The sequence below is a fragment of the Fundulus heteroclitus genome, chromosome 15, assembly GCF_011125445.2.
Source record: "Fundulus heteroclitus isolate FHET01 chromosome 15, MU-UCD_Fhet_4.1, whole genome shotgun sequence".
Lineage (NCBI taxonomy): Eukaryota > Metazoa > Chordata > Actinopteri > Cyprinodontiformes > Fundulidae > Fundulus > Fundulus heteroclitus.
The window spans coordinates 7,409,132-7,431,461 of NC_046375.1; the positions used below are offsets into that span (position 1 = coordinate 7,409,132).

The window sequence follows — 22,330 nt, forward strand, 5'->3', positions numbered from 1 at the left end:
GGCCATTTGTGGCCCCTGTACTGATTTTGGGTGGGTGCCCCCCACCCCCCAGCTGCATTTCAAGAAAGATTTGGTCCTCCAGCGCAGGTGGCTGATGCAGATAGAAGATGTTAGTTTCTAATTAGGGCAAAATTCTTACAAAAAAGTTAAAATCCTACAATTTAAAATGTTAACTACAACACAAAGTATTCATCTTTTAATAAGCACACTTTTGACATTCTCTTTAATTTATTTCATAGTAAGATCTATCCAGTGATAATAAATTACTCAAATACAAACTTTGGTGCATTAAAATCTGCTTTGAAAGAACTCAATTATCAAAATTGGCTAATTACAGCAAGTGTTTTCAAAGAACAACCGACCCAAATACTGGTCTTATTGCTAGACCAGAAATAATTCAGTTTAATATTGCTAAAGAGTCAAATTAAATTATTCAAAACAATTTGCAAACAGGATGAATACAACAAATGAGTAAAACCTTTTTTATTTTTATTTTAGGTCTACGATGTGATTAATTTATTTATTTAAAATGATTGTATTTTGTAGAGCGGGGGGGGGGGGAATAAAAAATTGCTTTAAAAATTGCTAATTTTTTTACCCTCGAGTTCCTTTGACCTGACAATGTTGGCCCATGTACCGAAAAGATTGGACACCCCTGACTTAAATTTTGTAAAAAAAAAATAAAATTAAAGGGGGGTTATTATGTGATTGGCCTAGAGGCGGCGCTGTGGAGCTGCAGTGTTGCCAGGGAAACGGCTCACAACAACCGGCGCAGCTCCTCCAACTGCAGCTCCGCAGCCACAAGTGTCCCGACTGTTGTTCTCGTAGCTGTTGGACGCGTCCCGTCCAGACTGGGTTGAAAGGTGAATGCTTTTTTCCAGTTTATCTCTGCATGGACACAACTGGACAGTCAAAGAACGACTTCGTCAAGCCGAAAACGGAAGCGGCTCGCTGGTTTTGAAGTGGTGAGTGACCCTAAGCAACTTTACGGGACAGCTACCGTTGTTGTTAGCGGTACAACGCTACGTCTGCTCTGCTCTGCTAAGCTAAGTCCCACGTTGGCGCAGGAGCGAAACAAAATAAATAATATGATATAAATCCAAATATTTCTGTGATACGTTTTATAAAGCTCGTAAAAGACAGAATCCTACCTCCGGTTCTATATTATTACACTTACTGTAATTAGTGTTCAACCAACGACTTGTTGAGGAGTAGAAGTGGTTCAGATAAAACGAGATTATTACATCAACAGAAACGTTTTTTTCCACGTTACGTTTAGAGAAATTAGAAGGAAACTTTCAAATGTATTTGTTAGAAGTCAAAGGGGTAAAGAAGAAGACTATGAAGTGCTTGGAATGATGTGGAAAAGGGTGGGTTAAGATAGGTTTATACTTCTTCCTCGCCCTGTTGAACGTGTAAATATTCTGGTAGTTTACTGTTGTTTTTCTTTTTTAAATTATATTCTTTTTTTAAATACCCCCCCCCCTTTTTTTTTTCTTTTACTGTTATTTAGTTTTTTATCACTACAATTTTTCCATTTTAAGTACAAACCTAATTTCTCTCTGAGCTTTGTTAGTGCTGAGGTTGTTTCTGTTTTTCTTAATGTTTACTGAATAAAACACGTAACAAAGTCTTTTTAAGAGAGATTCGAGGCAGATGAAAAAATTTAAAATAGACTGGAAGGGATTTTTTTTAAAAAACAATAATAACAGATGTACACAATTCTGTCATATAGTAAGAGACATTGGATACCTGTGTAAACACTTAGCAAAAAGGGCAAATAAAACACTTTAAACATCATCTAAAATAAACACTAATTTGATCAAATACACAAAAAGAACCCACCAAATATAAAAACAAACGCCTAGATTTTAGAGTCACTGGTTTTGTTTGTCATTTTTGTTGTTTTTGTGCATGTAAATAAAGTACATAAAAAATAAGATGAAGAAAAAAAATCTTACATTATTTTATACAATACATTATTTTGCTGCAGGTATATTTGAGAGTAGCCACCAAACACTCGCAGTGAAAGCTTAAAATAAGCTTATATATTACAAGCAGGCATATTCATCTGTAGCTGCTGGGAAGGACATTTAATTTGCAGCGCTGTTAAACATATTACGTTTTATTCCTAGTTTATTGTATGAGACATACATATGTAAAAACTGAAAGAAATGCTGCTTTATATTAGGAAGTTAAATGTTTGTTTACCGTTCAACCTAGTAAAATACAGTACGTGGTGCTGTATGACCTCATGCAAACCACATTTTATATAGATCGTTGTTAGTTTGTGTCATTTCAGCGGATTTAGTGATACCATTTGGTTCCTTAACACGTGACCTGATCAGTTCTTTCTTTTATTTCACGAACGTATTTAATAACCTTTTGAAATTCTGCACAGGGCTCAAAGTTGTTATCACCCAACTTTTTAAATTGCGCCGTTTGCTTCTGTCTGTGTGGCAATTGCACATCCAGGCCATCCTGCTCTTCTACCTAGGTGGATCTGTCGCGTCTCAGTATCCCATCCCTTCTGTAGCCACCGAGATCCCAAGCTTAATTAAGCCCATGAGAACAGATGGTCTCCTGGCAGTCTCTGCTGTTTGTCAGCAGTGCCCGGCCACACTAAATACTGCTAAATGCCTCTGTAGGGGAGGGGTTTAGTAGACGCAGTGATAGACTCACCAGACCTTATTAGCTCTAACGACTTGGTATGGGGCCCTTTAAATTTGGGGAATGTCAGGGATTTTGTGGCACATGAGATAATCATTCATAACATATTTGATTTGATTTTTTTTTTTTTTTTCCACAAGTTGACCTGACACAAGCTGCTCGTCAACATGCCTCAGTCTGACCCTCAAATCCAGACTTACGTGTAGAGTTCCTAAAAATAGACCCTAATCTACGATGGTCACAACACTGGTCAGTCAAGTTGTGATAAAAAAAAAAAATGCTTGCCGGACAGTTGGGAACACGTGTGGTGAGGCAAATGGCCGAATGAAGCTGAAGAGGAGAGAAATAAAGGTGATGGAGGCCAGAATGTTAAAATATATATGGTTAGTAGATGAGAGCAGGTCTGAGAAAAAGTTGGTCCCAACCAGCTATATATATATATATATATATATATATATATATATATATATATATATATATATATATATATATATATATATAATATGGCATCTCTTGAGTAGGTTGTTAATATGTGCAGACACATCACCTACTTATCCTCATCTTGTGAATAATTCAAATAAATTTGATAGTGTTGCATAGATCTCATAATAACATTAAAATGTTGTCAAACAGAAAAAAGTAGACACTTATAATCCCAGAAAAACGTAGGTATAGCAACCACTATTTAATTTGGCTATTATGCTTCCCATGCCATGCGAAAAACTCTGTTTGCCAATACTATATGTTGCCAGTGTCATGGACTTTCAGTTTTTAATGCCACCCTGATCTAAATCTTTTTGAAGAACATGCTAAGGCTCAGGGATGGCGGTGGGGACGAAAGAAAATGAGTAGCGAGAGAATCGTGGCGTAAATCACAACTAGTGCCATAATTGCAATATTCAGCCCAAATGTAACAGTGTTAGTCTTATAGTTAGAAAGGATATTTACAAAAACTTTTTCTTTTTAAACAATTCTTTTGTTGAATGTTTAGTTTCATTGTAATTTTATCTTATTTATATTATTTTATTTTGATTATTGTTTTTAATTGGTTTTCCGTACAGCTCTTTGTGATTGCTCTGTCTATGAAAGGCGCTTAATAAATATACTTTACTTACATGCACTTTATTTAAACAGATTTTTTTATTGTCACTGTCTGGCACTGAATCTGGCTGAACCTGTTTTAGGTATCAAAATGATTTGTATTTTCTAATTGCAAAAACAAATTAGAGAAAGTATTCCTTTCTTTTCCATGGAAATGAGATCAGCGCTTTCTGACTGCTACTCTATAAAGTTGACTTTGTTGTCTTAAAGCCGCTTTGTAACTGATTTAGTCGTACGCTTAAGATTATTTGCTCATTTGGAAAACCTACAAGCTCTAAAAAAACTTCACTGTTGGGATGGTGTCCTCAAGGTTGTAAAATTCTCCTTATTTCTGTCAAATGTGACGATACTCATGATGGTTCCCCAGACCTTAGGACACGTCTCTGAAGATGAAGGTATTTGACCCATCTCCATCCTTGACCGTGGGATGGATGGACATTCGCGTGCTCTTTATGTCTACATATCACACCTCAGGCCGGATTCAAACCCGGGTCAGCCACGTCGAGGACCAAGGCCTCGGTATATATGGGTCGTGCTCACTACCCCTGCGCTAGCGGAGGTCACGATTAGCACAATCTTTAAGATGTTAAAAATATGTTAGTGTTTTGAGAAAAGGAATAACTCTTTTAAAAAAATGATAATTCTTCTGCTGCTTTAGCTTTTATACCTGAATGTCCAGTACCGTTGCTGCTCATACGGCTGCCAAACCGCTAAATAATAAGCTAGAATGATAAAATAAAATAAAAAAATCAAAGGTTTCGTTTTGACTAAATTAATTCAGATTGTTTCTGTTCAAGCTCATCCGATTCCTGACTGTAACAAGGTCCTGTCATTCTATGTGAATAAAATCAGGAATATCAGAGCTTATTTTACAACAACACACATTTTCTACTCTCCCATTTACCCATCTTCTTCCCCATCATTAACCTGGCTAGCCTGATTGATAACGTGTAACGCTCTCTGTTCTGCACATTACCAATCTGGTCCTGCTCCCATCGAATCCGGTTGGGGGAAAGGAGGGACATTCAGCAGAACTTTGTGAGCTGATTGGGCGAAGCGACACCTATTGCCCGCCTGCCAAAGGTTGGTTTTAGTCACGATATCAAATAAAAATGTCGTAATCAACAGGCGGCATGAGAAACTACAGTGGGCTCAGCAGCTCTTGTTTTCGTCACAGCTACCGCCTTAACCCGTAATACTCCAACGTGATTGGCCCGACCCGTTTTGGGTCAGCCACGAATGGATGAGGTGGGAGCGGGACGAGATGGATTCCCACATGTTCGTGAACGCACAAATACTGCGAGATTTCAGCTTGCAGGCGGGGTTACCCAATTGTGGCCGTCTTTTACACTTTTTTTTTTAATTTTTCAGGATCAACATCACTTAAAAAAAAACATTAAACCCTCCCAAGCCCAGTCGACATCCTCCCAACCACCCTGGAGTCTTCTCCTCTAAATGAAAAATTAGGGGCCGACCCTTTGATTTCTTTTCTGGACCGGTTTACAAACTTTGGATAAAAACCAATCTGTTGTGTTTGTATTCCAGGATATCACATGAACAGCACAAAGGACAACGTCCCGTAATGGGATCTGACTGTTAAGTTGAGCAGAGGTTCCTCCATAAAGCTCCGGCAGACCTCCGGAAAACGCTGGGGCTGTTTAAAAGGTACCCTGCTGCAACAGGGATGATCACATCCCGTACGAATGGTTATGTTCAAGAGGCTGCAGCTCCGGCGCTGAGCCACAGGGAGAGGGCTGTGGACTGTCCGGGGCAGGGAGGTAGCCTCACCAAATCCCCACACTGCGGCGCCCACATGGAGAGGATCCAGCATTATCAGGAGGAGCTGAGGAAGCGGAGGCAGGAGGACAGCAAGGGGAAGCACGACATCGATCCCAACGCCTCGCTGAGGCTCAAGAAGCTGTCGCAGAACCCGAAGATCGGCATCGACAACCCTACGTTCGATGGGAAGGAAAAGGCCGCCAAAGAAGGGGGCTCCCTGGATCCTGTGGTCGGTGAGTAAAGCAGAGGAGACGTCTTTGAGATGGTTGAAGAGAGCGAATGGAGGAAGGAAGGCTCGACAGGAAAAGAGCTAGGCAGGTCAGGGCAGAAGGGAGGGGTCATGATGTTTTACAAAAAAAGAAAATATCTATGAAAACAAAAGGAGTCAAAACAATCCCCAGAAGAAGCTGAGCAGAGGCAGACGATCGGGTCTGATTCCCTCGCTTTTCTTCAAACTCAATAAATACATTTACTGACTGTTCTCCAGTAAATATGCTTGAAATATTCCTGGGTTATATTAGTATTATATGCTGAATGAAGTTAGATATTTAGAAAAATGTGTTTGGGCTGAGCAACACCAATGTCAGACCCAATCAAGAGGAAACGGGCTAACTCTGATCTCTTGCTGATTGATTGGTGCATCTATAGTGTTCATTTAAACCTGCCCCTAAAGCAGTTTCATTTAAAGTTCTAGTTTGTGTTAATTTAGGCGTGTGTATGTATTTAATTGTGCTAAATCTCTATCAACTTTATTAGAGAAGATGTAGACAGCATGGCACCTTATCTATGAAGACAGAGAAGAAATCCGGTTGACTAAATAGTCTGAAATATGGATCTGCCTAATATGAATGTCCTATAATAAGTTTTCATAATTAAAGTTAGCTAGTACCCTCTTGAGGATCTGACTCTATTTTTATACGTCTTCATACATGCTTTCTTTTTTTGGGGATATTTGTTATTATGTGCCTTTTTTCTTCTCCAAAAACATGATCTGATTTCTTTCTCTGTGCCTGTTTGTCAGAACTGGAGGAGCTGCTGCAAGTTCTGAAGTGGGTCCAGCACTGCTTGACCGACTCCCAGAGCCAGCAGGATGTGGACGCCATAATGCATCTCCTGGCCAAGGAGGAATTCAGGAATGCCTACACGATCTACAGCGTTGTGTCCCAGCAGATGAGCAGAGTCAGTCCCACCTCTCCTCTAACACTACAAGCACAGGATCTCTGCCAGGAGGTATTAGTCTCTTCATGTCGCTGATTTGTTTAGTAAACGGGAGCTGTTACTGTTCCAGGAGGCTCTCAGTCAGAAAAAAAAAAAACGACTAACTGGGTCTGGAATATTGAATCACAATGTTTTAACCATGTCAGTTCTGTGAATGTTAGTTTGAATTTACGTTTGACACTCACGCTTTGCCAACATGATAGATACGCTCTGTGTGCGTATCGGCTCGCGACGGGAAAAAGAGAAAGATCGGAAAGAAGAGTTGGAGCCAAATGGCTGTGATTGCTGTCAAGACGCTGCTGTTTGGTTTCCAAATGACATCGTTAGCGCAGAAAGTGTCTGAAAGCAAACATTTAAATCAGGAAATCTGTCTGTCTTACGTGATTCCTTCGTTGACTAGACAGCTTCCAGACCGTCTTTGCTGATGCGAAACGTGTGATCGACTTGACTTGTGAAGTGAGCCATGCTGTCTGAAGTATTCAAAAACAGCTTGTCCCACCACACAGGCACTGTCGACAGACAGAGAGGATGACAGGAGTTGTTAGGTAGTGACGCAGCAGATCTATGATATGCTGCAGCTACCTACGACAGGCAGGACATCACAAAGTCTTTACTTCTCATTTATGTACATATCCATCCATCCATCCATCCATCCATCCATCCATCCATCCATCCATCCATCCATCCATCAATCCATCAATCCATCCATCTGACATTACACTGTCATAAACATGACATAACACCTGTTATGAACATAAATGACTCTTTATGAATGTTTAGGACTGTTGTCATTAATTGTCATTCGCTAAATTATGACACTATTAAAGCAAAGTTGACATTGTTTAAAATGTCTTTGTTATGACAAGCCCTTAACTTAACAAAACCCCAAGACCTTAACTTAACCTAATCCCAAATCAAGCCCTAAATTTAACCTAATCCCAAATCAAGCCCTAAACTTAACCTTGTCTCTGTTAATGTCAAGTTGTCATAAAAAAGACATTTTAAACAATGTCAACTTTGCTTTAATAGTGTCATAATTTACCGAATGACAATTAATGACAACAGTCCTAAACACTCATTAAGAGTCAATTAGGTTCATAACAGGTGTTATGTCATGTTTATGACAGTGTAATGTCAGTCTTATGTAGACCCCTTCAAATAAAGTGTAACCTCTCGTTTTGGCAGGTCTCCTATTCAATGTCTGACTTCTGTAGAAAAATCTGCATTAAATAAAAGCTGAAATTTAGTTTATATTTTAAAAGTAGGCAGAAAAGCAATGACAACTCTGGACGTTTGGAGGAAAAGTGAGGAACTTTGACATGAAAAACATTGATCAACCATGGTAATATGGAGCTCATACTGTCGGCTTGGTTCAGATTATTTCTATTTTACAGCTTGACTTGTAACAGTTTTGACCAAAGAGTCTATGAGCCACAGCCTGGATTAGCGTTATGGGGCTGTTACCTGAGTTGTTACAGAACTGGGTACAAGAAAGTGAGACTCGCGCTTTCTGCATGCACACAGACTCAGCGTAGCGCTAAATGTACTAACTCACACAAACACAGAGCGGTTCAACCGCAGTGAGACAAAACCGACTCCCTACGCGCCGCCATACTCACGCTGACCACTGCGCAGACTAATCTCCCAGCATCCCTCTGCGCTCGCCGAGCAGGCCAGCACGGCGCAGGACAAGGGCCGGGATCTGCGCGGCCAGAAAAAGAAACTCCAGCAGCTTACAGCAGCGTGGGCTGAGGTGCAGCTCTGCCGCTGGGGGAGGGGAAGGTGCGTCACCTTGTTAGTGAGAGCTTTGATTAGTGTAATGGATGACCTAAGCTCTGAACAAGAGATGAAGAGGCCGAAGGGCAGCGTAAGAAAAGACCAATTTGCCCGACAACACAAGAACCCTGTGATCTAAAATAGAAACACAACGTACAAAAGGAGAGATGGGGGGGCGGGGGATCCAAAATACACTGGACAGGCTTTAAAAGCCGAACATGATAAACTATATTATTGAGAAGGAATCTTTGCTATGCTACGTTGTACGTTCTAGCATTAACATTATGCAGCATTTATACATGACCGTACATACAAGAATTTGTTTATTTATGTTTTTTTAACCCAAGAGTGCGAGTCAGCTCTGGTGCAGCTGGAATGTGGAAATCCTACTGTGAGCTAGCTGACGGTAGCCAGGTGAATGATGTGTGACTCTGCACATGTTCCTACAAATCCGTGACAAGACAGACCTACTTCCCATAAATGTCACTGCGCCATCATTAAAATTGGGTGGTAACAGATTTGTTTTAATCTGGAGTAGGGCCAATCGAACGAAACAAGTGAGACGAGATCCACAGTCGGTGGGGGAAAAAAAAAAGTTAGTTTTTGTGTGAAGGTCATTGTATGCCCACGACGTTTTTTCATTCTGCTTTCAGATCTCACTGTAGTTTGTAATTAATTTTGGAGAGCTCTAAAAAAAACAAACACATTAGGCTTAAATCTTTTTTGTTTGTTTGTTTTCTCTTTTTTTTTTTTTTTTTTTCCTTTTTTCTTCTTTTTTTCCTTTTTTTTTTCTTTTTTTCCTTTTTTTCCCTTTTTTTCCTTTTTAGGCTTAAATCTAACTGGGGAACAAAATAGATGAAGAACATTTCCAAATTGATTTTAACATTTTTGTTAAAGCCGAAGTTAAGAAGCGTAAGAATAGGTTAGCGATAGTTTAAAATAGTATTTTTTTTTTCTCTGGTCTGCATGTTTGTGGCAGATTTATCTGACTTGTAATGTGCCTTTGTTCAGGTTCAGCGGATCCTCCAGAAGAGCCAGCAGAAGGAGGGCCTGGAGCTCAGCACGCTGCTCACCAATCCCCATCTCCAGGTCAGAGATCAGCTTTCCAGCGGTGACTTTTTCTTGACCTATAATGTGATTATAAGGCAACACAAGTGTGTCTCGCAAGACTGCAGAGCCTCACAGGCCAGCTCATTTATTTAGTTAATATTCTAGTAATTAGACTGCTGGAAATATAATTAATGTTAGACACGACTGTCTCCAAAAGGGTAATTGTTTCTCCTGCACCTTCCACTGGGAGGTCAGAGGTCAGGGTTTAGCAAATTAACATCTTGATGCCTGAAAGGCAACTGTGAAGTTTTTAAACGTCCTTTCCCTTTCTGTGTACTTGACAAGGACAGTGATGAAGAAATATTACTAATCAACTTCACTAATTTCCTCCAGAAAATTAAACCAAGGAATAATTATTTTTGCTTATTGGCTATTGGAGTCATTTATAGTTGTTTCTTTTTGCAGAGCTATGTCCATCAGCCAGATGGAAGTTTTGAAGGCAAAGGGTGGTTTTTAATAATAGAATAACTTTTGTGTTACTCTATGTAAAATACTCTACGTGTTTGAGTTATAATACTACTCCAACTCTCATCCAAATCTCTTTCCTAGCTCCTTGTGTCGCAATACCTTATCTGCATAAGGACTGGATTTACTTCTTTTAATCTACTCGTCAGAACGTGTCTGAAGTTGAACTTCCAGGGCTTTATTTTGCCTGTTCGCTGTTGAGTAAAGAGAAATGTCCCGTTTCGTTGTCTGCAAAACAGACATAAATAATTTTCTATTCTAGATACAATTTGCTCCATCTTTGAGGTTAAACCTTTTGGCATTGCAAGCAGAGCTGCTACATCACTTCTATTTTGAAAAGACCAACCTTTTCCAGACTTTAATTGAAGAATATTTCCTTTTATTTTGATTACTTACTTTATGGTATTTAAGGTTTTACCTCTGGATTATGAGCATTAAAAGCTTGTCTCCATCTCATAATATTGTCGTTTCCTATATTTTGCTTTTATTCTGGAAAACGCAACAGTGGGAAGAATCAGGAAACGCAAACGTTTTCCCATGCTCAAATGGACTTCTCCCATATTTATCCAGACTGAAAAAAGCTAGAAGCACATATATGTTTGACTGGACCGAACGTGGGCTGCACAGTGGTGCACTGGGTTCGAGTCGACGTGTATAGGGTGTACCCCACCTCTCGCCCATTGACAGCTGGAGATGGGCAGCAGCACCCGTCACGACCCCATGAGGGATAAGCGTGTTGGAAAATGGATGGATGGATGGACCGAACGTTGGTTTACAGCCACTCCGGTTCAGCCTGTAAAGAATTAGATGCTTACCTTGTGTTGTTTCCAGTTCCATCTTTGGCTTAGGTAGTTTCTGTCGAGGAGAAATGAAGTAACGTTTTCAGACAGCCGTCATCCATTGGACAGGCAGGTGAGAAAAGTCCTCGGGTGTGATTTTCTGGCTCAGGGGCCACGCAGTGGAGCACCGGAGCTCAGATATTTGACCTATGTGACCGTGTGAACCACCGACTTCCCGCTGTCCCATTAAGCTCTCTACTGAGTCAGAACCCCGTAGCCTGCAGGGTTCTCTGATGAGATGCAAAAAAAAAAAAAAAACTCATGGTGTAGAAATTAGAACGTATTATGTCAGTTTCTTCAGGAAGCAGAAAATCACCTGAACTATCCTGTTGTAACCGCTACACAAGACCACATTCAAAATAATTTAGGCATGCGTGAAGGTCCTTTCTAGACCACTTCTCTCCTTTTCTTTGGTTTCTAAATCTAGAACACCTTGTTTTTTTGTTTTTTTTTTAAGATATGAAGCCACCCTTGTTTATTGATGTGTGATCCTGCATTCTGACTCCTAAATGCTGAGGGAGATTAAGACGGATTGTGCGTACATCTAAGCTTAGCCTGGGACTGCTCTCTTTGTGACCCCCTGCTGCAAAACAAAGAAATTGCTCATTAATTGTGGAGCAAAAATGCGTGTCACGTTAAAGTAACTAAAGGAGCAATCTCTGACCTAATCTTGGCTTGGACAGCTCCAGGTAAAAAAAAAAAGAAAAGGCACAAATGATGGCAAGGCTTGTGGTTAAAGCTGCCTCTGTAAGGGACACTGAATCGCTCCTTCAAACGAGCCACAGCCTGTGGGATCACCGCCTCCTCCCTAGTTTTGCATTTTGAACTTTCTAAGGGATTCTCCGTATATTTTTGCACGACCTTTACCATGTCTGTCTGTGTGTTCCTCTGGCAGGCGCTGATGCAGGCTCATGACAGCGTAGCCGTGCAGGAGACCGCAGAGGAAAGCGTGACCCAGTACCTCGGAGAGACGGTCAAATTAGTGCGGCTACAGAAGGCCAGAGACACTCCTCTGGTGAGACACGACGTGTTTGAGTATCATTATTACGCTTTTTTTCCACACTGCCTCAACATCTCCGACCCAGTCTCCTGCTTTGGCTATATTATTTCCTGATTATCAGCCCTTTACTGTACGCGACGAGTTTCTTTTTAGATTGGAGCAACCGTTAAGTGTTTGTGATCTCCCTCCTTCGGCGTGTTGCCTTTAGGGGGCGACGGTGCGTAACGACATGGACAACGTGGTGGTGAGTCGTGTCGTGAAAGGCGGAGCAGCGGAACGTAGCGGACTCCTCAGCGAGGGAGACGAGATCCTGGAAATCAACGGGATTCCTATTCGTGGAAAACACATCAACGAAGTCCATGATCTACTGGTAGCCATTACTGTCAGATTTGTTGTCCACCAACATGCAGCACTGATTAGATTATTTATGAACGCTTTCAAATTTTAAACCACTTTTCACCAACATTATCCCATAGTACCATGAAAAGCATTCACACAACTGTTTAATCCACCTAAAAACATGCGATGCCTTGCTACCATACCACGATAGGCCGACACAAAGCGGTGCACAGTTGTAAGTGAATTTCTCCATTGTGAGATCAATAAAGACTATTTTATCTTATCTTATCTTAAAACGTGACCCGGTTTTCAGAGATGTTTTTTAATAAATAAAAATGTAAAAGTGTGGCACGCACTCGTGAGGAAATACTTTGCAGAACCACATTTCACTGCAGCTACAGCTGTACGTCTTTTAGAGCATGTCTGTACCAACTTTGCACATCTAGAGGCTGTAATCAAAAAGGCTGATTTTACCTGGAACTCCTCCGACTGCAGAAGTCTGTTGGAGAGGAGACAAAACGTCAACAAAGCAGAACCCATCTGGAGAACCTACTCAACATTTATTATGTTATTTATTTTTTTTATTTTTCTGCCTGGATTATTGAGATGCATAAGGACATAGAGGCTTTAATCTGTAATTCTCCTTTGCCGAATATCTTAAAATAGGACTGGATGATAAATGGATTTATTCGAATTTAAAAAAATTTAAGATTTAATTTTTGGAAAATCTGGATTTTGTTTTGCCAATGCACTCATTGGGCTTCCAAGAAGAGAACAGCATGCAATGCTGAATATTTGTTTATGAAAATATACTGTAAATATACAAATATAACCTTTTTGTACCATAAACGAGGCACTTTAATTTACTCAATTCCTTTTTTTTATTAAAGTTAGTTTGGACTTACACAAGTGAACTGAAGCCTGTTCTTAGCTCATTGTGTAAAACCACTAGCAGAAAACATTTAGTTATAGTCTTGTTGTTTACTATGGCAGGGCCGCCATCTTGTTTTACAGGTTGTATTTAGTAGCACTTTGAATTCAGGTCAACTCCCAGACAAAATGCTAGACAAAGAAGCAAGTTTGTAAAATTATATTTTTAATTCCTTTTGGGGAAACGAAAAAAAGAGGCGGGGGCATCAATTTGTCGGATTTGGTATAATAAAGTCAGAGATTTTATTTTTAAGCCATATCGCCCAGCCCTAGCTTAAGATCATATGGAGTTGCTGTAGAGCAGGGGTGTCAAAGTCCGCTCTTTATGGGGCAGTATCTTGCAGCTTTTAGATGCTGCTTCAAACTTATAGAGCCATTGCTAAAACTCCGTAGAACATGACTGCACCCAAGGAGCTAATTCAGCCATTTAATTCTGGTGTGGTGGACCAGGGAAACATCTAAAAATTGCAGGATACCAGCTATCAAGGCTAAAGTATCTGTGAACAGCTGTTTTCAAGTGTTAACACACATTTTCAACTGGATTTAGGTCTGGACTTTGACTAGGCCCATCTATGCTTTGATCTAAACCATTTCATGTTTAGGGTTGGTGTCCTGCTGGGAGGTAACCTAGGCTTTTGCAGCCTTTAAAAGATTTTCTCAACTCCAACCAGCCTCACCGTCCCAGCTAAAAGAAAGCATGAAGGTGTAAGGACGGTGTGTTCAGGATGACGTGGGTTTTGTCACATATCGTTCAGCATAAAGGCCAAAAAGTTTAATTATGTCACGTCTGACCAGACGTCCTTCTTTCATAAGTTTTTTGTGTTCCACTGCAGGGCTTGTGGCAAACTGTCTTTTTTACAGCTAAGGCTTTCTTTTTACCACTCTTCCATAAACGGCAGACTTGTGGAGTACATTCATTACAGTTTGTCCGGTCAACAGCTTCTCCCTCCTGAGCTGTGGATCTTTCCAAACTTAGTTACTATTGACCTTCTCTCATTGTTTACATCACCCAGCTTGTCAATATAGATGGCGGGCCATTTCTTGGTAGGCTTGTGGTTGTGCCACAGTATTTTCTTTTTGGATCCTTGCTCTGCTTAGGATTTGAAGACACATTCCTTGTGTCTTCCTTGGTCTTCACAAACCTCTAAAGGGGTTCACAGGAAATCTGCATGTATACTGAGATCAAATTTGACATAGTTGGACTATTTGCTAGTTACCGGTATATAACCTCTGAATGCAATTGGTAAGCAATGGACTTTTAGATAAAAAAGGGTGAATAGAAATGCACACCCTACTTTTTAAGGTTTTTGTTTGTAAAAAAAAAAGGCTTTGGCTTTATTTTACTCCCAATTATTTGCTACTTTGTGTTGTTCCGTCACGTCAAATCCCCAATAAGATACGCTGAAAATGTTACTGAACATGACAAAATGTGAAAACGTTCAAGAAGTGTGAATCCTTTGGCAGGGAACCGTTGTAGAAGTAAGGTCTGATCATATGTACCAAAGTTGTGCGTCACTCAATCATTTTCCCGCTTTCTACAGCAAGACATGCAGGGAACCCTGACCTTCCTCCTCATCCCGAGCTCACACAATAAACCTGCTCCTCACAGACACACTGTGGTAAGTCTATTAGGGTGTGAGATTGTGCGTGAGAACTCCCGTTGGCATGCAAACAACCAGTAAACCTGCTGTTTGTAAACCCTCTCCTCAGATGCATGTGCGAGCCTACTTTGACTACGATCCCTCCGATGACCCCTTCGTGCCGTGTCGGGAGCTGGGACTGTCCTTCCAGAAAGGAGATATACTCCATGTTATTAGCCAGGATGACCCCAACTGGTGGCAGGCGTACAGGGATGGAGACGAGGACAACCAGCCTCTTGCTGGCCTCATTCCTGGTAATCTCTCAGTGGCATTCTTCATCAACGTGTTTGTTTTTTTTTTTTTTAGGAGGTTGCAATTATTCTTTAAATTTGATTTTAATACATTTCCCTGCATTTTATTTTAATATCTAATATAGGTTCCTGTCATATTTCACATATTTCCTAACCTTTTTTTAAAGCAGATATTTAAATCCTTGGTGAGAACGATGCAAACGAGCTGTATGAACTGTGCATTTCAGTACCGCCTCAAAAGTAAGAGGGCCAAATCGATGGAATTGGAGCCATATCTGCAGAGCTCTGTGTAGTCCTGTTCACGGTGTGATAGAAGTTCAAAGATGGATATTTTAGTTGTTTTGTACCTAAAATTAGCCTTGGACTGAATTCTCAGTGCTCTTGAAATTCATGGTGACCACCTGGCAGCGTAACTGCTGCTTTGACCTCCAGCCGGCTGATAAAAACAGACGTATGCACCGATGACAAGTTGACTCGATGCTTGTGCCGAGGTAAGAAGAGGAGGAAAAAACATGACATCAGACTCTTGTGTAGTCAGGCATGGAACAGAAAGGCTCTTTTGGACACTAAACGGGTGATTTTATTTTAAACTTATTTTTATATTTATCCTCAGACTGGTGTAAATATACCAATAAACAATAGAGGGAAAAAACAGAGGTCATGTAGCAGAGAAACATGCATGAAACATGATTAACATTCATCAGATCAGTGTCGCACAGGTGGCTTGCTGCGAACTTAATAGGATCGGGGAAATCTCACTGTCTGTAGACGTGTTGCGACAAGTTGTTAACTCAGGGCGCATTTAGCAACACAAGGTAACGTGCTGAGTGAAAAACTGACCTGTGCTCTCGTGTTAGAGGACCAGGTCTCCCCTGAAGAGAATATTGATGTTCATAAAGGATAAGTATGAATTAGTGATGGTGGTGGAGTAAATCTGCATTGTCAAGGTTGTGTTTATACTGGCCATTCTAAAGGATGACCCCCCCCCCCCCCCCCCCGCAAAAAAGCACAAATAAAAAGTATTACTTAAAAAGATTCATATTAAGTCTACCAATGAATGCTAAGAGCTTAATACATGAGTTGCCCACAAGTGATTAACTGAATATCTTAATGTCCCAACTCTTCACTGCAGCTCGTGCTGTTACATGAAATCGAGTTACAAATGAGTTTGAAGAGAGAAAAAGACTAACCTGGCTCTACTTTTCCTGGAAAGATTTGTCAACCATCTGTTACACCCAGCAGCTTAAAACAAACACCTAGGAATTATTTGTAATTGCACTCTGACCTAGAGTCTGTCGGGGGTCCGAGTAAACAAAGACAAGTGCTAAAAATGGAAAGTTGGCTGCCTTTTGCTTTTTTGATGTGGAGTCCTTGAAACAAGAAAAAGAAAATGTAGCCTTCCAAAAACCTTCTAACGTAAACATGGATTTGATTGGAATGTTTTATCTCTGTGATAGATCAGAAGAAATGTGTGCATGGTTGTGAAATGAAAGCAGACATTGTACTTATCCCCCTTTATTCTGGTTCCGCATAAATAAAATCCAAAGCAACCAATTGTGACCTATAGAAAATTTTATCTGTGTGTGACTTAATGTCAATATATATCCAGCTGCTCTGTTAAAGTCCACTTAAACAAACTGCTGCATGAAGGCCGGTGGACACTGCAGACAGATCAGCAAAACGGTTGTGGAGTAGCTTAAAACAGGGTTAGGTTATAAAAGAACATCCCAAACTGCTAAGTTCTCACAGAGCACCGTTCAGTCTAATATCCAAAAATGAAAAGAGTACACTTACCAAGAAATGGTGATCCATCTAAACTAACAGGCTTGGACAGGAAAGGATTAATCAGAGAATCTCAAATCTGGCTTTTATGGAAGAGAAGCAACAACAGAGGAATAAAAAGTCCCTGTTTCAGTTTACGTACAGGCCAAGTTCAGGAAGGTGCTCTGGTCAGCTGAAATCATAAATCGATTTTTTTTTTTTTTTTTTTGCCTACATGCAAAACACCAGGTGAAGTGGAACTAACACTGTGCATCACCATAAAAACACAATGGCCATGGTAAAAAAAAAAATGGTGGTAGCAGCATCATGTTGTGGGGAATTTTTTTCTCTGCAGAAACATGGAAACTGGTCGCAGTTGATTGGAAGATGGGTGGAGGTAATTACTCGGCATGATTGAGCAAAAGGCTTTAGAGTGGGGTAAAAGTTGCCTGATAACATCCCTAATTGGGTCAGGATGGGCCAATCAAATTCCAGACTTAAATCCAACTGAGAATCTGTTTCAGGACTTGAAAATTGGGTCCGCGTCTGGTCTGACTGAGCTTGAACTAAAGTATTTTGCTAAAGCTTCACTCTCTGGTGACATAAAGCTGGCAGAGACATGCTTGTATTTTATTTGTCAGTTATAAATTATTTTGTGTTGGTCTAATAAATAAGATGGGGGGAAAAATGCCATGAAGTTTGTGGCTTTTTAGAAAATGTGGAAAACTCAAGACACCTAAATACGTTTCTAATGCATTGTACTGTACATTAGTTGGAAATCTAACTTCTGTGAGCAACTTTCCTGTCTTACTTCAGGTAAAAGCTTCCAGCAACAGAGAGAGAGCCTGAAGAAAACCACGCCAGAAAAGAGTCGCGAACAGCAAGGTAAGAACCGCAAACTATAAACGTCTTAAGTGATCTAACAATGTGAAATAAAAAAAAAAGTGTCTTTTAACCCTTTGTCTAAACATGTGTTCAGGGAAGGTTTGGTGTTCAAAGAAAAGTAAGAAACTGAGGAGAAAGACCACATCAACCTTGAACAGAAACAATGGTAAGACTTCTTTTGTTCCTTTTAGTGGTCTGAGACGGGACCTCGCTTTGGACCTGCCTTGCACGCTTAGCTCGCTATCATTCCTCGTTTAGCACGTATGAAAGACCGTTTCAGCGCAACACGTCCACCGCCGCTAGCATTACGCCCACACATAAGCTGAAGTTGACACACCTCGCCTTTCTAACAGCAGCTTGTTCAGACTCGTTGTGTCACAAGTCAGATTAGACTCGTCTTCGCAGACTGGATCAGCGGGAGCTTAAGTGGCTTCGAGGGACATGCGGTTTTAGGGTCCGCACATAAACTAGAGGCACCTTTTACGACGTACAAACATAAACCGTCAAATGGGTTACATCAAACTGCTCAGAGGCCAGCAGCTGCCGATTCGTGAATAGAAACGATAAGATCGTTAGCGACGTGGTGTTTTGTACCTTTCCCCTCTGCTGTGTGTTTCCCGCCTTCGGCAAGAGGTCGAGGTCAAAAGTAGGAGGAGAGCAGCGTCGTTAAGGGCGGTGAGTGCATCCTGGGTCAGCGGCGTTTCTGTAAGCCCTCCTGAACTGTCTCCTCAGACTATGACGACATCCTGACCTACGAGGAAATGTCCCTCTACCACCAGCCGGCTAACCGAAAACGCCCCATAGCTCTGGTCGGTCCCGCCAACAGCGGCCACGACGAGCTGCGGCGGAGACTCTTGTCCATAGAGCCGGAGAAGTTTGCCGTCGCTGTTCCACGTAAGTCCGTGCGCAGTCTAAGCAACAGAACAGCAAAAACATCTTGACAGTTTTCTCTGGTTTGTGAGAAGAAAACAATAAAGGGTAGTGGTAACATTTTGACTAACATTTTTCTACACTAGTTTGAAAAAATATGGATTTTTATTTCAGTGTTTTCTAGGTCTGGATAAGGATTGAAAACAAAAATAAGATTATGGGGAAAAATCTGAATTTCTATTACCTATAAGATACCCTTGTCTAATTTTTGTTAGACTTTATTCCTCCCATCTGTCCTTTCTTTCTTATCTTCCTTGTGTCCTACCTCCTTTGTGCATTTCCTTCGTTCCATCTTGTGTCCTTCCTCCCTCCCTTTGTTTCTTCCATCTATCTTTTTCCATCTCCCTTGCTTTTCTCTGTTCTGTTCTTTCATATTCCTCCTTGTATATAATGTTTTTTATTTTCTTCCTTCCCTGGCACCTTTCTTACTTTTTCTCTTATTTGCTTTCCTTCTTTCTTTGTATCTTTCCTCACTGCCTTCTATCCCCCCTTCTTTTCCTCGGTTCCATCCCTGGCCTTGTCCCTGTCTCCTACCTTTCTCCTCTAACCTTCTCCTCTATTATTTTCTTCTTTCATATATATATATATATATATATATATATATATATATATATATATATATATATATATATAGATATAGATAGATAAATAGATCTATACACACACACACACACACACACACACACACACACACACACACACACACACACACACTTTGGACTGAGAACTGCAAAGTTGAGTGTGGAAAGCTCTTGAACCTGGTGTAATATTAATAGTTCTCTCCCTATTTATTCCATAGACACGACCAGAAACCCAAGGATACATGAGCAAAATGGACGCGAGTACCATTTTGTCAGTCGCTCGTCCTTTGAGACAGACTTGGCTGCAGGAAAGTTCATTGAATCAGGGGAGTATGAGAAAAACCTGTACGGCACCAGCACAGACTCTATCCGACACGTCGTCAACTCTGGACGCATCTGTTTGCTATGCCTTCACACAAGGGTGAATTTTATTTTTTATTTTCTTCTGTTGATCCAATTACTGTCAGCTAATAGTTCATAAATTTTAAATTTTCCAACACAAAAGATTCCAAAACATGCCTCACTTTTCCCTCCCAGTCTCTGCCGGTACTAAGGTCCTCCAACCTCAAACCGTACGTGGTCTTCATTGCTCCTCCTTCTCAAGAACGACTGCGCACTCTGCTGGCCACAGAGGGAAAAACACTAAAGGTAAGCCGACCTTCAAACTTTACCATGAAAGGCATTCTGTCTTTTTTCTCCCCTCTTCTGCCCATTGTCAGACCAGAAAAAGAGAAAACTTGTCCGCTTGTTCGTCTCGTGCACCCCTCTAACATTCAGGCCTGACGTTTAAGTGTCAGTTCTGCTTTCTTCCCCCAGCCAGAGGAGCTGAAGGAGGTCACGGAAAAAGCCCGTGAGATGGAGCTAAATTACAGCCACTTCTTCGATGCAACCATCATTAACTTTGATCCAGACCAGGCGTTCCAGGAGCTGCGGAGACTGATAGATAAACTGGACACGGAGCCGCAGTGGGTGCCAACGTCTTGGCTCTGCTAGAGGCTGCAGTGTCCCGACACGAAGAGTCTCAGGGAATGAGATGTGAAACGAAAAAGAAGAGACGGACAGTATTAAGGTGGCGATGGATTTTTCACTTGCACATTTTCCTTTTTTTGGAGCTTAATTGTTACAGGATGGACACAAGTGTATTTGTTGTTTGTCTTTTGTGGATGACTTTCCTCTATTTTTCGATGGCTGTTTGGTATTAGTTTTATCCAAAAATGTTTGTTTTCCAGATAGATATATTTCTATCCTATTTCTTATAGTTATTTATAATTGTAAATATATATTTTTAGACAAGAGTTGAAATACTTTATTGTTACAGCTGGGCGTGCCACACCAGAAATGGCACATTTGACAAGTTTTTGAAAGGCATCCTGATCAACAGGCAACGACCTGAGTTGTAGATTTAATGGATTTAGTGTAAATTCTTCCACTCAGAGCAAGAACCCTGCTGTAGATGTCGCAGTATCAGTATTGTGTCTCATTTGCCTTGCAAAAGCATTTATACTTCTTGTGCTTTTTACCGTTTAGTCACATTAGAACCACGAATGCAAATGAATATATTTGGGGTTTATGCTATGGATCAACACAAATTAGTGAATAACTATCAAATACAAGAAAAAGGATACGTGGTTATCAAACCTGTTTAGACACAAATTGGCTGTAAGTCCTTTGTAGAAAGTCTGCATATCTAGGGACTGATTCATTTGGTTCATTCTTATTTGCAAAAAAACAAAAACCTTCATGGTCAGATAGATTAAATAGAGATTCCTTTAAACATACATTTTCACGTCTTGTCACAGATTCTCAATTGTACTTAGCTCTGTATGTGTTAATATACTTTTCATCTAAAGGTTAAACTGCTTCCTAGTCTTATAGGGGAAAAATCCTGCTTTTCACCTTTAAATCGTTCAGTTGTGGTCTATTTAAAGTGGAACTGCAATGCTTTGGTCTGAATCCCTCGTCGATTTCCTCCCCACGTTCCCCCTTTTTACCCATATTCTGGGATGCGTCGCAGAGCAACTCGTTTTGGTGCTGTCCCTTTAAATCTAAAGGGGGCGCTTCACACCCAGGTCACTGAGCGGTCCATCTCACCCCGGTCAGCCATTTTTGTAGTATGCTGTTCTATGCAACCAAACATTCTTGACTTATCCACTTGTAGCTTCAAAATCCTTCAGCTTGGATTACAAAATTGCTCAGAGAAATAAAAATGAGGGATTCGCAAGACTGAAAAGCTGGAAATCTATTACCTTGTTTAGCAGCTCCGCAGCAGATACTGTGATGTAATTGTTAAAAAAAAAAAATAGAAAATAGAGCCAACTGAATGGCTAAGGATTTCTACACAGCTCCTGGAGAGACTACATAAAAATGTTCTGCATTCCTTAAGACTCTAATAACACAACAAAATGTATTTTAAGGGCTTAAAAAGTAGATTATATATTTAATTCTTTTGCAGCATTTAAACAGGTTTTCCTCCAGGATCAACCTCTGCTATCCCCAGCCATCTGGTTCCCCTGGTCCTGCTGAAGAAAATCCCCCCTCAGAGCATGACGCTGCCACCATCATGTTTTACCGTTGGGATGCCATGTTCAGGGTGGTGTGTAGAGTTAGTTTTCTGTCAAAAGTCACTAAAAACTTCAATATTGGTCTCATCTGACCATGGAATCTTCCTAGATGTCCGTTGTCCCCTCACCTAAAACAAGACTTCCTTTTATGACACATAAAATTCCAATGAAATACACTGAGGCTCATTTGTAACAAAATGTGTAAAAAAGTTTTAAGGGGTATGAATGCCTTTGCCTGGCGCCGTATACTTCAATAACGCAAACTTCAGGCTGGTTGTTTCATTATCTTTGTAATGCTGTGTAATAATGCCGAGGCGGCATTTATCTGTATTATACAAGTATGACCTTATTTTATCGACTCTTAAATGGTAAAACATTGAGTAATTCATAAGCACAATTATGCAACAGTGTTAATAAATTCAGATGTGACAATGTGATGTTATTTTTTTTTTTATTCTTATTTGCTCATCGTAACGTGGCGTTTTAAATCCAAG

General features: G+C 40.5%; 1 protein-coding gene and 1 long non-coding RNA gene across 2 annotated transcripts; one reads left to right on the forward strand and one right to left on the reverse strand.

Annotated features, from left to right (window-relative positions):
• The first annotated feature begins 756 nt into the window (after positions 1-756).
• Positions 757-22,268, forward strand: mpp5b (membrane protein, palmitoylated 5b (MAGUK p55 subfamily member 5)). The gene is made up of 14 exons (XM_012869126.3): positions 757-965; positions 5,317-5,783; positions 6,572-6,780; positions 9,556-9,633; positions 11,854-11,973; positions 12,167-12,328; positions 14,769-14,846; positions 14,938-15,121; positions 17,696-17,764; positions 17,859-17,930; positions 18,497-18,658; positions 19,494-19,696; positions 19,813-19,923; positions 20,092-22,268. Exons 2-14 carry the CDS (start codon positions 5,456-5,458, stop codon positions 20,266-20,268), a joined length of 1,953 nt encoding a protein of 650 aa, XP_012724580.2. The 5' UTR covers positions 757-965; positions 5,317-5,455; the 3' UTR covers positions 20,269-22,268.
• LOC118566143 lies at positions 19,119-19,510 on the reverse strand. Its single transcript, XR_004932835.1, has 2 exons — positions 19,423-19,510; positions 19,119-19,248 (listed from the first exon to the last, which is right to left on the reverse strand). It is a non-coding gene; the product is annotated as an uncharacterized LOC118566143 (long non-coding RNA).
• Positions 22,269-22,330: the final 62 nt, after the last annotated feature.

What these genes read in the sequence shown, in the direction of transcription:
- mpp5b (XM_012869126.3), top strand. Translation starts at nt 5,456, where the DNA reads ATGATCACATCCCGTACGAATGGTTATGTTCAAGAGGCTGCAGCTCCG. An exon ending in TCTTGCTGGCCTCATTCCTG is followed by an intron (nt 15,122 to 17,695) that starts GTAATCTCTCAG and finishes GTCTTACTTCAG; the next exon opens with GTAAAAGCTTCCAGCAACAG. An exon ending in GTTTGCCGTCGCTGTTCCAC is followed by an intron (nt 18,659 to 19,493) that starts GTAAGTCCGTGC and finishes TTTATTCCATAG; the next exon opens with ACACGACCAGAAACCCAAGG.